Source organism: Mus pahari, chromosome 6 (genome assembly GCF_900095145.1).
Source record: "Mus pahari chromosome 6, PAHARI_EIJ_v1.1, whole genome shotgun sequence".
In the NCBI taxonomy this organism is placed as follows: domain Eukaryota; kingdom Metazoa; phylum Chordata; class Mammalia; order Rodentia; family Muridae; genus Mus; species Mus pahari.
The window spans coordinates 62,529,320-62,543,976 of NC_034595.1; the positions used below are offsets into that span (position 1 = coordinate 62,529,320).

Here is a 14,657-nt window from a genome sequence, read left to right on the forward strand (position 1 = left end):
TAATGTTCGGATTGCTTGTGGCAAAGCCATTTCCACTCTGGAAATAACTCTCCACCGTGACATTGTTTGTGCTGTTACTGCCTAGCCTGTCATGGACTTGTTCCCCCTGTTCACCTCCTTACCACCCCATGGACTCTGCCTTTTTTATGTGTGGGATCAAGTTAGAAATATGTGATGTCATGCTTGAGAAGATTTAACCTTTATAATAATTCTCAATTAAGGGATGAAGAGATTGAAGTAAGTGCAGCAAGGAGCATCACAAAGCAAATAGCAAAACCAACCTATGATGCCAGCTTTGACCTTCTGTCTCTCAAGCTGAAGTAAGGACCCGTAAATGGTTGTAAGAGCCGCCAACAGGCACAAAGGACTAGCAGTTTCCTTTCAGATGGGCTGGTAGAATGTTTTTACTATATTTACACACACACACACACACACACACACACACACACACACACACACTCCCAGTGTCCATACTGAAGCCTCGAACAATGCTGAAGTACCACATAACATAGGCTGGGTGACTTCTTGCCTGCTCACAGGTAAGCAGGCAGAGCCCGAGACTGAGAACAGGGACTTGTTAGAAACAGAAAGCCTGGTGGGGTGACAAGGTTGTAAAGGGGATACAGAAGTACTGTAGTGTGGGGAGGCTGATGTGCCACTTTGGAGACTATCTACCAATTTGTGTGCCCAGGGTAGACCCACCCAAGACCTTGGGGTGAGTGCAGGATTCCAAATGTCCTGTCCTCCAGCCCCATGTATGTCAAAGCTGACTTGCTCACCACCTTTAAAATATGTTTTATTTGTAGCTGATATGCCTCCAAATATATTGTAATTCTTAATGCGAAGGTTTCTTTGCTTCTACTCGTGCTGTTTTGAAGCTCACCTGGCAGTGACTATCTTCTCTGCAAAGGTGGCAATACTTGCCTACCAACCTCTAGAAGTTTGTAGGAATTTTATGAATCTTCATGCCCAGCAGGATTTTGTAACCCCAAAGGTTGTATAGACAGCTGCTCCTAATTATTGCTCTGGGTTATGATTAGAAATCAGAAAAATTAAGAGGCAAAATATATTATGTAGTGAATTTATGAATTTTAAATATACTCCATAATTTAATATTCACTTATTCACTGGATTGTTTTTTGAGCATTTACTAGGTTTTCTGATATATGTAGTCCCTGGATGAACCCAGTGCCCAACTATAAAGAGCACTGATCTATAACAAAGAAGATAGAAGAGAAATTGTGACGTGAGCATAAGATTCTTATGGTTGAGATAATACAGCATGTGGGAACTCAGAGGCACACAGACTCCCACTGGGTGGGAGGCATCAGTAAGTTATTGGAAGAGATGGTTCCTGAGATGAGCAGGAGCTAGGAGGTACAGGGGAGGGAGTCAAAGGTTGAGTGTTCCAGATAGAAGGTGCCACACGAACAGTGGTTAAGACAGGGGAATGGTGGTTTGGTGGGAGAGACCCTAGTGTCCTTTAGATGGCAAAAGTGAGACAAACACATTTATGAATAGATACACACACACACACACACACACACACACACACACACACACACACACACACACACACACACACTCTCTCTCTCTCTCTCTCTCTCTCTCTCTCTCTCTCTCTCTCTCTTTCTTGAGGGCAATTTGTGAGCCCATGGTAGAGCCAATAGAGACTTGGGGTGGGTTTAGGATTCCAAATGTCCTGTCCTCTAGCTCCAGAGTTTACTTACTGGGCCAAAGATACATGATATTGACCTCTGGGAATTAAACCAGGACATTTGCAGGGGGCACAGCAAGACTGAGGCTGTGATAGTTTTATTGAAAGCAATCGGACTTTTTATACCTTTATCCTGATAAAGGATCAGCATAGTTGTTATTGTCAGGATACAATGATATTTGCAAAATTTACAGGGTACACAAAATTAATGTCTAAAACCAATTATCCTTCCATGCTTCCCCAACTTCCAAGAGAACATACAGAGAAACATAAAGCAGCTTGAAAGTTTCACTGCCTGAGGGAGTGCCTCAGTCTCTCAGGAAATGGAAGGCACATTGTGCACCAGGAACCATGGACTCTACCCTGAAAAACCCATGGCCCAGGCCTCTCAAGGCAGCTAGGCCAGGCTAACTCCATGATTCTGTGCACCTACCTATGTCAAAGCCAACTTGCTCACCACCTGTGCAATATATTTCATTTCAATGGACTACAGTAACTGCTGACACCCTGTAGGATTCTATGTCCCAACCCCACTGAAGGCTTCTTTTTTTCTGGAGGTTCTTTTCAGAGCTGACATTCATCCATAAGCTTCTTGCCACACCATTTTATTGTTTACATCTGACTCTGTCTCCACTCACAACCTCACCATCGCATGAACAAGTAGTTTTTGAAATTCTCCCATTTATTCAGATCTGGGGAGCTGGGAGCAGAACTCAGGTGACCTGACTCCCAACGTGGGGCTCTTGCCTTTACACTACCTTGCACTTCATTATAAGAGCTGAATTAGAAATGTTCTGGTTCTTACAGTACGCTGCTGGAGAGTACAGCTTCTCAGATGGCCCAGCTTAGTGCAGTCTCTGATTCAAAAGAGTCAGTGAGGTCAGAAAGTCACTGAATGGAAAATTTGGAGGCAGCTGTAAGATCAGCGGTTCAGAGATACAACTGTGTCTGCAGATCAATGAAATGGAGTTTTATTTGTCTTCAGTTAGAATGAGCAATCATTGACATGGTGATCAAAAGTACATTGCAGAGGACCAGAGAAGAGGGAGAAGGGTCATTTTCAGCTTCATCTGTACCATTCAGCCTACACGCATGAGACTCAGCTGCTTCTGATATCTCAAGGTTGCCTCTCCAGAAGGCAACTCCACAACTCTCTTCCCCACCATCCGGAGCACAAAAGGTACAGGGCCTGTAAGAGTGCATGAATCCAACAAGCATCTATTGCCTTCTTTTGTTGATAGGTACAAAGACAGATTGGGGATCACCATTGATCCATGCTCCTAGGCATGCACCCTCTACAAGGTAAATAGCACTACAGGACAGTGTGGTAAGGGCCACAAGGAGACAGCGTATCCATTGTGGGGACTGAGTGGGACCTTGACAGTGTGAGGAATTTGGAAATCTTCCCGGGAAGTTGCTTAAGGACACCGTCTCTGGTATATTTCAGGGAAGGAGTCTTGACAAGTAAAGGCAGAGGGATAAGGGCTATGGTATGCCCCTCCCCAGGCTCTCTGCTCTGCTCCCTAGGGCTCTTTGATTCCTTTTGTTTTAACACATTTTATTTCTCCAGCTGGGCTCTAAGTTCCTAGGATATGGAGAGGGTGTTGGGGCAGAAGTAGAAGTAGAGTTGTGTCAAGGAGAATCCTGGTCTTGGAGCACTTGTCTCCATACCTGTGCTCTTTGCTGTAATGGGATTGGCAGGCACACTGGCAACCAATGGCATGATAAGACCCTCCTCACTGGACTCATCTTACTGGGAGCTAAGGAGGCAAAGGGAGAGGGAGACAGGAAGCAGAAAGGGAACAAGGTTAAGAGAAATGGAAAACCCAGTGTACATGGATAATTTTTATAAAACTCTCTACCCATTATTTTACTATGTGTCTAACCAGAAGATATACAGACTGTTGAATAAACTGAGGGGATAATTTTTTTTTTTTGAGGTAGGATTACAGGGCAGTATAGTAGAAAGAGAGCTGGAATTAGAGACCCAGTGTGAGTCCTACTGTGTGACCTTGGGCGATCCTAGTGATCTCTCTAGTCCTTCGTATTTCCACTTGACAAGCGTATAGGACTGGATGCTCCTCACAGGCTCTTTCACGCTCAGTCTCTCTGGTCTGCAGTTAGCCCAGCAAGCTGGAAAGAGAGCCTGCCTCTGGTCTTGGGGACTGACCAGGGTTCAGGGGTTCTTACTCATTTCAACTAAATCCTAGTCTGTAGAGTCAGGCAAAATAGCCCCAGAGAAAGATGTTGATGGCCAGCAGGATGATGGCGTTGATGTTGCAGACACGTCTCCAGAGGGGCTCCTCCTCGATGCTGGTCAGCTTCTGTTCCAGCACAGCCTTCTCAGCTGGGCTCAGGGCTTGCTGTGGGGCTCCTGAGAGTCCGCAGAACCAGTTCCACAGCCATTTCCCCCAAGACCTGTGTAGGGCTGGGTGGCAGGCCATAAGAGAAAAGGAGGAGAAGGGACAAGGGAAGAAGACAGGAAAGAGAAAGAGAAGGTTGGACAAGGGATGAGAGGGTGGGGGATGGTAAGACATGGAAGGAAGGAGTGCGGTACACTTGGGGAGGACACTTTGTAAGGCACAGGATGGGTGATAAGTTTGATCTCTAGGGTGAACTGTGCACTTGGCAATAGCATCTAAATGGTCAGAGCTGAGAAGCATTTCATCACAGAGATAGTGTGTTGGAGCTAGCTAGCATCATGTTTTTGTCATTCAGAGCACCAGTACAGAGTGGGGACAGAAAAGAGCCTATTTTACCCAGAAAGGGAACATCTAAGCCAGACAGACTCATTCGCCTGCACATGGGGCCTGACATTGAACTGGAGGTCAGGAACCTAGCAGCCTATCCAGGTCTGCCCTCGGCCTTGCACAAGGCTATGCATAAATAATGCATTCCCTTCATGGCAGGTGCTTTCTCCTTCACATGCCTTATGACATGCCCTGCATTATTCTAAGAGTTGTTTAGGCATCTAATGAGAATGGTGGTTAAAACACTGTCAGGGCTATGAGTGCTAGACCTGGGCAAGGCTATACGAGTGATGTCCAAATGTTCAGGTACCTAAGGAATTTCAGGCCAGGCTAGCATTATGAAGAGAGCTGCTGAGCTTGGAATACACAGCTCACAAAAGCTAAACTTAAAGAGGCTGCTTCCCTCCTGTTTTGAGGTTTCTTTGTTTATATAAGGATCCATTCCATAAGCAGATGCCTTCCCTGTCCCGCTCATTCCTCCACAGTGGTGTTTTGTAATAGGGTTGGGCTTGAGGCATGGAGGCTGTATTTTCCCTGGACATCATGGCTCACTTTCTGAGTCCATGGCTCCCTGGACTCAGAGGCTCACTTTCCTCTCTTAGGTGCAGCTGCTCACAGGGATCAGGCTTTCCTTTGTATCAACAGGAACTGTTTGTTCTGAACCCCGGGACCAGCAAGGAGCCAGTCTGTCTCTGTCTCTGTCTCTGTCTCTGTCTCTGTCTCTGTCTCTGTCTCTGTCTCTGTAACTTTTTGTCTATCTGTCTCTGGGGTCCAGCCTTGGACTGTTTTGCCCCTCTGGAAACACTCTTTTCTCACAGCTGCTTCACCTACACAACTGCTTGAAGGATGGTCTTTTCAGCTCATACATTCTGTAGGAGCCAAAGTCAGTTTACAACAGTGTATGTGTGGGGGTGAGCAGTTTTAAGACCCATTCAAAATCAGGTACATGGTTATAAAACTTGCAAAGGAAAAATGAAGCTACATTTTGCCAAGCAAAACACACTGAACCTAAGTCCAGAAATAGTGGCTTTGGCCTGTGGTGCCTCTGAAATGAGCATCTCTGTGTCTAATGTGGTGATGATGAGAGAGAATATTTCTCCCTTTCAGGCTGCTCCACTGACCTTTGAGCGCCACTGCCTGGGCAAGAAGTATTGAGCCTGAGATGTTTGTGGCTCTGCAGCTCATGGTATTGTTAGCTACTAGAGAGTTGTCATTTGTATAGTATGAGGACCTTGAATGAAGGTGAAGGGCCTCAAAAAGTGTGTCTCCATTCAGGCCCGAGGGGCAATGCAGGGTTTCAGACCCAGTGAGTGCAGAAGAACTGGGAGGCAGAGTATTGACAAACGTGCAGGTCCAGCACTGATGCTTTGCTAGGGGTCTGGTTTAACTTCCTGCAGTTACAGAAAGATTGGCACTGCAGAGGCAGGTACAACACCTAGGCGTTCTGAAGTCTGAGGTAGTTTTGCCTAAATTTATGTAAAGCAGCTGGTGAGAGAATATCAGCTCCATCTAGACAGTGAGCCTCTATCTAACTAGGGCTGGAAATAAGCACAGCACTTACATTTTATTAAATTTCTACCTCATAAGGGGAAGATAATTGACTTTGGACTTGCAACTGATGTGACTTTTGAAATTTAAAATTTTTTCCTTGGGAATATTATAACTGAAAAAAATCTCAATAATGATGTCATTCTATCATTGTGATGCCTTAATATTCTTATTGAATCTCACTACAGGAAGGTTGTGACCTCATGATATTGTCAACTGGCACATTGTGGCTTTGATTTAATCAATGTACTATCCTAACACATTTAACAACCTCTGGGAAGGCATGAGTAGCTCAAAGAACCTGGCAGAAAAGTAACCATTTTTCTGCAACATCCCTATGACAACAACACAAGTGCATGGGCATGTTCTACACTTTTCCCATGAGGGGAAACCATGCTACCTTCCACATGGAGTAAACTCAATAGGTGTAATGCTGTTCAGTTTCCTGCCCATAGGTTTCTTCTGTTAGGCTGTTGGTTAGACCCTCTGGTAAATGGGTAGCCACCTCATGAGGTATCAAGTCAGTTTTTAGACTTTCATCTGTTTTAACTGGTTTAATAGTAACATGGGAAAGTGAAAGGGTGATTTTGATTGGATTTTCTCCGAGTTCTACATCCCCAGTAACCAGGAAATTGGTCCTTGGGGGATTATATTTGTCCTCAACCTCCTTTATGCCCCGTTATGTTGCCCAAGATGCACTCAACCTACCTCCTGGTTGTTCAGGCCCCTGGGTGGTTATTGCTTCTTCCTCATCTCCTGCAGGGCCCTCTACCACGGGCCTCCCTGCCAGTCCTGGAGCGTTGTCACCCTCTGTCTTGTTCACACTCACAGAGGTTTTCTTCTGCAGGTCAGATATGGCTCGGTTCCTCGTCCACCAGGTTAGGCGAGCAAGCTAGAAAAAGAAGAAACAATATTTGGAGTCAGAGGACAGTCCTGCTGTGGAGAAGGACGCCTCCTTCATGGGAGCAACAGAACAATAGTAAATAGGCTGAAGAACAAAGGGGAGGCTGGGGAAGCCACATTGCTTTCCCTTTTCTTCAAATATGAGTCTTTCTTGAGTAGCCACTTTCTGTCAGGCCTACGTTAGGTGCTGGGATTGAGATCTGGGTCAGGATTTCCTCGGGAGCTTGGAGCTCAGCCTGGGAGAAGTAAGCCTAGACAGGAAGCAGGTGCCTGACCACCAGTGAGAAGCTTTGAAGTTCCAGGGGAGGAGCTGATTGCTGGCAAGAACAAACTTGAAAGCCAGCAAGAGCTACTGCAGCCTTTAGTCAAAGAGAAGGATCTGTAAGCTAGGTTTTTTCGAGGCTCTTTCAAATTGAATTGAAATGGTCCAGATTGGGAATGGATGAAAAGTGAAACAAGAAATATTGAAAGAAATATTAAGTGCTCTAGAAGACAGGTAGGAAGGGAATATCTCTGCATTTATCTATGCATTGATTATCTTTGCAGTGCCTAGAGCCAGACATAGGACTTACCCAGGCATATATTTACTTGGGCAAATACTCAACTATCCATTTCAAACATCCATTCCAGGAGGTGGCAGCCTTAGGAGATGTTAGGAGAGTAAAACTCATAGGATATGGTGACTTACGGAAGGATCAACAGAAGAGGAGAGACTACCATGGTTCTTGTTTCTTGGCTCAGCTGATGACATGGGGAACTGAAACCCCTCCAAGGGAGAAAAAAAATACAAGAGTAGGTTTGGGACTTTGTGAGAGGAGAGGAGAGGAGAGGAGAGGAGAGGAGAGGAGAGGGAAAATGTGCACACAAATATGATCATGATCTTGAAGTGTCTGTAATGTTTCTGAGAACTTCGATAAGGAAAACCAAGCCTTATGTCTCTTCGATGGTTCTGGTAACTTTCAACTCTGTTTTTTCTTTTCTTTTCCTTTCTTTTCTTTTCTTTTCTTTTCTTTTCTTTTCTTTTCTTTTCTTTTCTTTTCTTTTCTTTTCTTTTCTTTCTTTTGTTCTTTCTTTCTTTTGTTCTTTCTTTCTTTTGTTCTTTCTTTCTCTTTCTTTCTTTCTTTCTTTCTTTCTTTCTTTCTTTCTTTCTTTCTTTCTTTCTTTCTTTTTTTTTTTTTTTTTTGTGGTCCAGAAGACTAAAACACAGCTTTTCTAGTTGGTATCAGTGGTGTTAGACCTGACCATGATGGTGCCTCTGAGGGTCTCCTTCATTAACACTCTTCCTCTGCGCCAGCAGCCCTGTTACATGTAGAAACAGGTGTCACCTGCTTGCTTCTGCAGACCTACTTTGCGACATCTGTATCAGACCCAAGTGTGCCTCTGTCTGGGATTATGAGATCTGAGAGGCTTGTCTGTTTCTACACACTGAGTGTATGAACTTCATGTTCACTCTGTGTGTCACTAATATCATATAGGTAATGCGTCTTCATGTTACCTGAGGCAGTTAGATTTTCAGTTTCCGTTCAGTGAATAGAGAAGAGACAAAATTGATCATCATAAACAGGGTTACATTGGTAGCCCAGGGACATTCTGGGACAGTGGTTCTCAAGCTTTCTAATGCTGCTACCCTTTAATATGCTGTGGTGACCCCTCCATAAAATTATTTTATTGCTACTTCGTAACTGTAACTTGGGGACTGTTGTGAATTGTTATGTAAATATCTGCTATGTGGGATATTTGACACATGACCAGCAGGTTGAGAATAGCTGCTCTAGGGTAAAATACTTCAGAGGTCTTTCTAAGGTAAAAGAGTAGCCCATGAAGAGAACAGAGATTAGAACAATGAAACGAGCAAAAATATACCAGATGTCAGTAGAGAAGAGGCCTTCACAGTCCAGGGTGTGGTCAGTGGTGTCTAGCTCTCCTTAGAACTGACATAAGATAGTGACAAGAATTAACCATTCATTTTAGCCACAAGAATTTGTGTAGCTTCAATGAGAACAACTTGAGCGGTGTTCTGGGTACAGCAGCGGGCTGAGAGAATACAGATAGAAACAGCGGATGGAAATGAGGACTGTTCTTTATTCAGGTTGTCTGAAGAGAGAGGGAGTGGAGAGGCACCATCACCAGAGGAAAAAGATGGCGTCCTTGAACTTTTTCTTATCCCCCCCCCCCTTTTTTTTGGTTTTCATGGCCCAAAGGTCTAAAACGCAACTTCTGTAGCCAACGTCAGTATCAGAGATGATCCCAGGATGGGATGAGAATGGCTTTGATATGGGGAGTGAGAATTCAAAAAAAGGGAAAATCAGAGACCCGGCAGCAGGAGGTCATGTCTGGCCACAGCAAGCGCCAGCCTCACTCGTTCATCTGTTAGAGCCCCTCTGGTTTGCGGGAGTCATATGATCATTTTACAAGCTCATAGGCACCACACAGGTGAGAGTGCTGTCAATGACTGCCACTCAATGTTTTAGGGCCCAACTTCTACCACAGGCTTTGTCAGCGGCCACACTGTGTCCTATCAGACTTTTTATGTAGAAGTCTTAACTCCCACAACTTGGATTATAGCTATATATGGTGATAGTATTGTTAGAAAGTAATTCAGACAAGATGAGGTGGCATGGATAGGCCCTATTGGGATCAGGTCCCACACAGACACAGAGGGAAGACCATGTGCACACTCAGGAAGAATATGGCCATGTCCAAGCCACACAGGGGCCTTCAGATGAAAACAACCTGCTTCTCCCTTGACCCCAGGCATCCAGGCTCCAGATGGTGATGTGACATATTTTTGATGTTTATGCTGTTTAGTCAGTGATAAGTAATTTTGATGGCCTTCGTAAACCAAACCGTCTAGAGGAGAAAGGCTTTAAGTGACTTGTGCATCAGTATTCAGAGGATGGGGGGCTCTCTTATTTCTTTCCCATGTACATATCTATGTATGTATGTATGTATGTATGTATGTATGTATGTATGTATCTATCTATCTATCTATCTATCTATCTATCTATCTATCTATCTATCATCTCTAAGTCCAACTCAGAGAGACATTGTTAGTGCACCTGCTCCTGAATACCTGTGCCTAGTCCCTCTCATTAAGCTGAGTTCTTCTGTACCTCCTCTTTGTGTGGTTAAGTTTGTGCTGGCAACTGCTCTCCCCGGGACAGTTGTTGGTAGGGACCATTTATCTTTGTAACCCCAGCACCACACCTGGCTCACAGTGAGCAGACAATACGTAACTTTGAACTGAATGAGTTACTTTTCATCTGGAAACTCCTACCCAGTGAGCATGTCCTCCAAAAGCTATCTGCTTGGCAGTTGGTGAGACCATAATCCAGCAGGATGTAACCCAACGGGGGATTACAGGCATTAGACTCAGAGGAACTGCCACTTGCCTTGTCATCGGGGATGGGCTCCGTGAAGAAGCTGATTATGACAATCACGACTGCGGTCAGTCCACAGAGAAGGAGGGCAAAGTACAGGTAGTGGAAGTCCTTCAGAACAGCTGGCCGTCTGTCCATCTCCCCACAGGCTGGGGCCGGATATGAGAACTCCAGAATCATACGCAGTATTCCCACGACCAGGCCAAACATGAGGCCCCAGAAGGCGCCCTAAGGAGAGAGTGGAGACATGGACAGGAAGGAGGGAGACTGGGATGAGTTGAGGGTGATCCTAGGAAGTTGAGACACCGTGCTCTAACATCTCTCTCCTACTGGTTTATTACCGGGGAAATTCCGGTCATCATACCTAGTTCCCCATCAAAACTCTGTATTTTGACTTAAAAGGCAGGTAGAGCACTAACTGAGGTGGAGATGAGCTTCAGAGTTGAATTGAGTCCGTTGATGTGAGCACACTGTCTCAGAGTTTTCTTATGTGGAATGAAAAGGAAGGTTGGCAAGTACTGAGTCACAGATGCTCAGTATTCGAATAGAATGAGGTGTGTGTTTTTCTCTTAAGCAAGAAACACCAGGAGCCTCTTTGCAAAATTCTGTTATGAGAATTAGAAATCAGAGCAGGGCTGCACCCTTCCTTTTCATAAAAGAAAGGCTCAGACCTCCCGTTCATTATAACCGCACGTGTTCTTAAGCCACACCTTTTCCTAGTACCGACTGGTCAGATGACTGAGATTTTAGCAAAGAGCTATCGATCTTGAATTCAGCACTTTGGAATGAGCAGGAACACCCAGAATTCTATGGGTCCTTGCTGTGCTCTGTGGATGCCAGCAAGAATAGATCTTGCAAGTGGTAGACATCTTGCTTAGGGAGATATAAAGGGAAGGGTTCCTACGACGACCTTCGCCATGACCTTGAGTTCTCTCACTGACTGTGTGGAGTCATGAACATGACATCCTTTAACTTTTCAAGGCACTTTCAGAAGATTTGGGCCACTGTCTTCTTTTCATCCTGAGATGTAGTCAAGGTTCCTGTCCTGGCATCTCTACCCCCCCCCCCATCACATTTGCCAGAATTCAATATAGCTACAGGACAGCTGTGTGTGCATCACCCCAGGAGTTCACACTGGGTTAACACTGGTGTCCTTGCTGCTGCTTTAACTGTGCATAGAAGGATACAGGCTTAGAGATGGAACAGAGGCCACAGAACCTCAGGCTGCCCTTAACTTTCACAAGTCTCTCTTTCCCAGCGGTCTCTTCCTCTACCACTGACCTTTGGGAATCTTCTCAAATGAACACTTCTTCCAGGAAGTCTTTCCTGCACCTCCCTTAGGAGCTTCTTCGCTGGCTCCTCACTTCACAGAGGCCATTGTCCTTTGCTGTTATTGCTTTTTTAGTGATTTTTCTTTCCTGTCTGCTTAAGATGGCAAACCCATGTGAACTTTGTAAACTATTACATTCTTGGGGATGTCCTACTTGGATTGATAAATGTTTTCTGGGCACCTGAGAGAATCTTAACTTGATGATAATAGGCAAAACCTAGAGAAGGCAGTGGCTTGGCCAGAAGGTCCCAAGACTTTGGGCTAAGATGACAGACAGAGTGTCACTCCAGACCTTGCAATGTGTGGGAGAGGGGCAGGGCGTTTCACTCACAGGCTCGTTGACCCTCTTGCAGAAGATAGCCAGCAGGAAAAGGGCTGTGATGGGTGGGGCTAAGTAGCTGGTGATAGATTGGATGTAGTCAAAGAGCTGCCCACTATTGGAGCTCTGGATGATGGGGATCCAAAGGATGCTGATGACTACCAGGAAGACTACGAACAACCTGCGGGAAGAGCACAGGGTTATGAGAGTGTCATGCATGTGATCATGAGAGAGTGAATAGGAATCAGGAACGGAAAATAAGTGGTCCCTGGCCCACAGAAGGTCTGTAGGTTAGTCAAATATTAGGATGCATAAATTTAGACAGTTAAGATCCTAGGACTTAGAGCTCCAGAATTCAAGAAACCCTCGTTTCACACACTAGATGTCTTCAGATTGTTCTGTCACTAATGAGGAATAATACCTTTCACCCCAGCCATGTGCTGAAAAGTCTCTGCTTAGGATGCCTCTCTCCTCTTTGCACTCAGGAGTGTCTACAGTGGCTTGCTTCTCTAGAATGCCTCAAGCCTTTCATTGGCCCCGAGTCTCTGCTTCTTCTTTTTACTCCCTCTCAGCTGATCCTCACTCTTGGCGAATGACTGATTTTATAAAAACATGAATAAACCCGATGGACTTTTCTTGGACGGACTGGATGCAGTAATGCATTTGGCCAGTAGATGGCGCCAAACTCACACTACTTGAGACCTGATAGACTCGTTAGTGCGCAGAGAAGAGGAATACTTCTGAAATATTTTCCTCTCCTTTTGACTCCCCCTTTGCCTTTCTCAGGCCCTGTTAGAGCAGTAACTGCCCATGTATCTTCCTTACTACTACTTTCCTATCCTGTCCTACTCTTAGAGGCTGGGTCACTGCCTGGCAGTGTGCAGATGATCAGGCTGTAGGGTAGACTCAAAACCCCTGGGAGGAACAGTGAGTGTGGAGAGTGAGGTCTCTAATCTCACATCTCTAACCACTAAGGATGTGCTCCTTAGTTCCAAAGCCAGTACCAGGAAGACTTGAATTGTGAAGCAGAGATTTCAGAACACAAATCCCTAGTCTACGGAGAAAAAAAACAAAAAAACAAAAAAAACAAACAAACAAAAAAAAACATTTACCACTAAGTTAAACATAAAATGCTACATTCAAGGTGAAGATCAACTTTCACAGCTTGATGCTCAAGGCTTAAGGGTCATTCAGTGACAACTTCTTTATAGACATCTTCCGTAAGACTGCACTTCACTGTCCCTTGAAGTTCCCTCTTCATAGTAAGCTGGGATACCCTGAGAGCTGGGCTATATCATGTATTCATGTGTCCCCAGTACAACGGGGTGCCAGATGAGGTATGTTATGGGTCTGTCTGGTGGGTGAGATCAATAGCATTCTCATTGTCCTGGTATAACAGCCAGAGCTGGCTCAAAAGACCTCAGGGGCTGAGATGTCCCTCTACTTACATTTTGTCAGTCTGGGTTTACACTGGTGGTTCTCAACCTGTGGGTCATGATTCCTTTGGCACTCAAAATAACTCTTTCATGGGGGTCACAGAGCAGATATCCAGCAAACCAAATACTTACATTATCGTTCATAATAGAAAAATTACAGCTATGAAGTATTAAAAATAATTTTATGGTTGCGGGTCACCACCACACAAGGAAATGTATGAAAGGGTCGCAGCATTAGCTAGGTTGAGAAGTACTGCTTGGCACCCATTATCATCTCACAGTGACCTTGTGGATCTGGTACAAGAGGCAGTTAAATAGGTAAGGATAGACACCTCTGACCTTGGTATTCCAAAGAGGGACAGGGGGCATCATTCTGGGGTGGGGTTTAATGCAAAGTCACACAGAGCTAGCCTGTGGTCTAGACTAGCCAGTCTTCCCAGGAAGCAGGGATGGGAGAGGAGAGAGAGTTCCTCTGAAAGCCGGGGTCACCTACCTGCCTACCACCATCAGCTCTTGCTCCGATGCCTGCCTGCGGAAGCGCTGCCACACATCTATGGCAAACAGGGTGCTACTGCTGTTGAAGATGGAGGTGAGCGAGCTCATGAGGGCAGCCATGATCACAGCAATCATCAGGCCTCGAAGCCCTAGCGAGAGACAGAGCTGAGTGGGAAACTATCCATTTAGGGGCTCTGCTAGGACAATGTGGGTTGCCTCAGAGTCACACAAAGTCAGGAATCTTGGGGTGGGGAAAGGGAAGCTGCGAGTGCTGGTGAGGGCCCCATTTAAGGAAGATACAGAATCAGGAGACCTGCAGTGCTTAAGGCCAGGTTCTGGCTACTCTCCGCCTCTGCTTTGTGGCCCCGAGTGGCTCACTGGCACGTCCTGAGCCTTGGTTGCCCCTGTGCACCATAAAGTGTACATGAATCAAGGTGATAGGAGGTCTTGATGTCCGCAGTCTTGATGTCTGTCTCACTTTCTAGTGGATCTCTGAGGCTGGGAGTAAGAGGGTGGCTATTAACACTTTTTTAAATGCTTATGATATGGTTCCTATGCTTTTAAAATATAAGTGTTTTGTATCACATTATAGTCATTACCTGAAGTCTCAGCCTTGGAGACAGAAACCTGGGCTTTTTCCGGGTTTGGTAGCTATCTGTCTAAATGGATGATCTTTTGATTAGTAGCTTTTCCTTTCCTTTCCTTTCCTTTCCTTTCCTTTCCTTTCCTTTCCTTTCCTTTCCTTTCCTTTCCTTTCCTTTCCTTTCCTTTCCTTTCCT

At 45.2% G+C, this 14,657-nt stretch overlaps 1 protein-coding gene across 1 annotated transcript in view; it reads right to left on the reverse strand.

Annotated features, from left to right (window-relative positions):
* Positions 1 to 1,835: 1,835 nt before the first annotated feature.
* The window catches only part of Slc5a9 (solute carrier family 5 member 9), a 21,972-nt gene continuing 9,150 nt past the window's right edge, over positions 1,836 to 14,657 (reverse strand). Inside the window, exons 9-13 of the mRNA XM_021200302.2 lie at positions 13,877 to 14,027; positions 11,960 to 12,128; positions 10,311 to 10,526; positions 6,724 to 6,907; positions 1,836 to 4,145 (exon numbers count right to left, since the gene is read on the reverse strand). Of these exons, the coding sequence (XP_021055961.1) occupies positions 3,937 to 4,145; positions 6,724 to 6,907; positions 10,311 to 10,526; positions 11,960 to 12,128; positions 13,877 to 14,027 (929 nt within the window). The 3' untranslated portion in view covers positions 1,836 to 3,936. The remainder of the gene's footprint in view (positions 4,146 to 6,723; positions 6,908 to 10,310; positions 10,527 to 11,959; positions 12,129 to 13,876; positions 14,028 to 14,657) is intronic.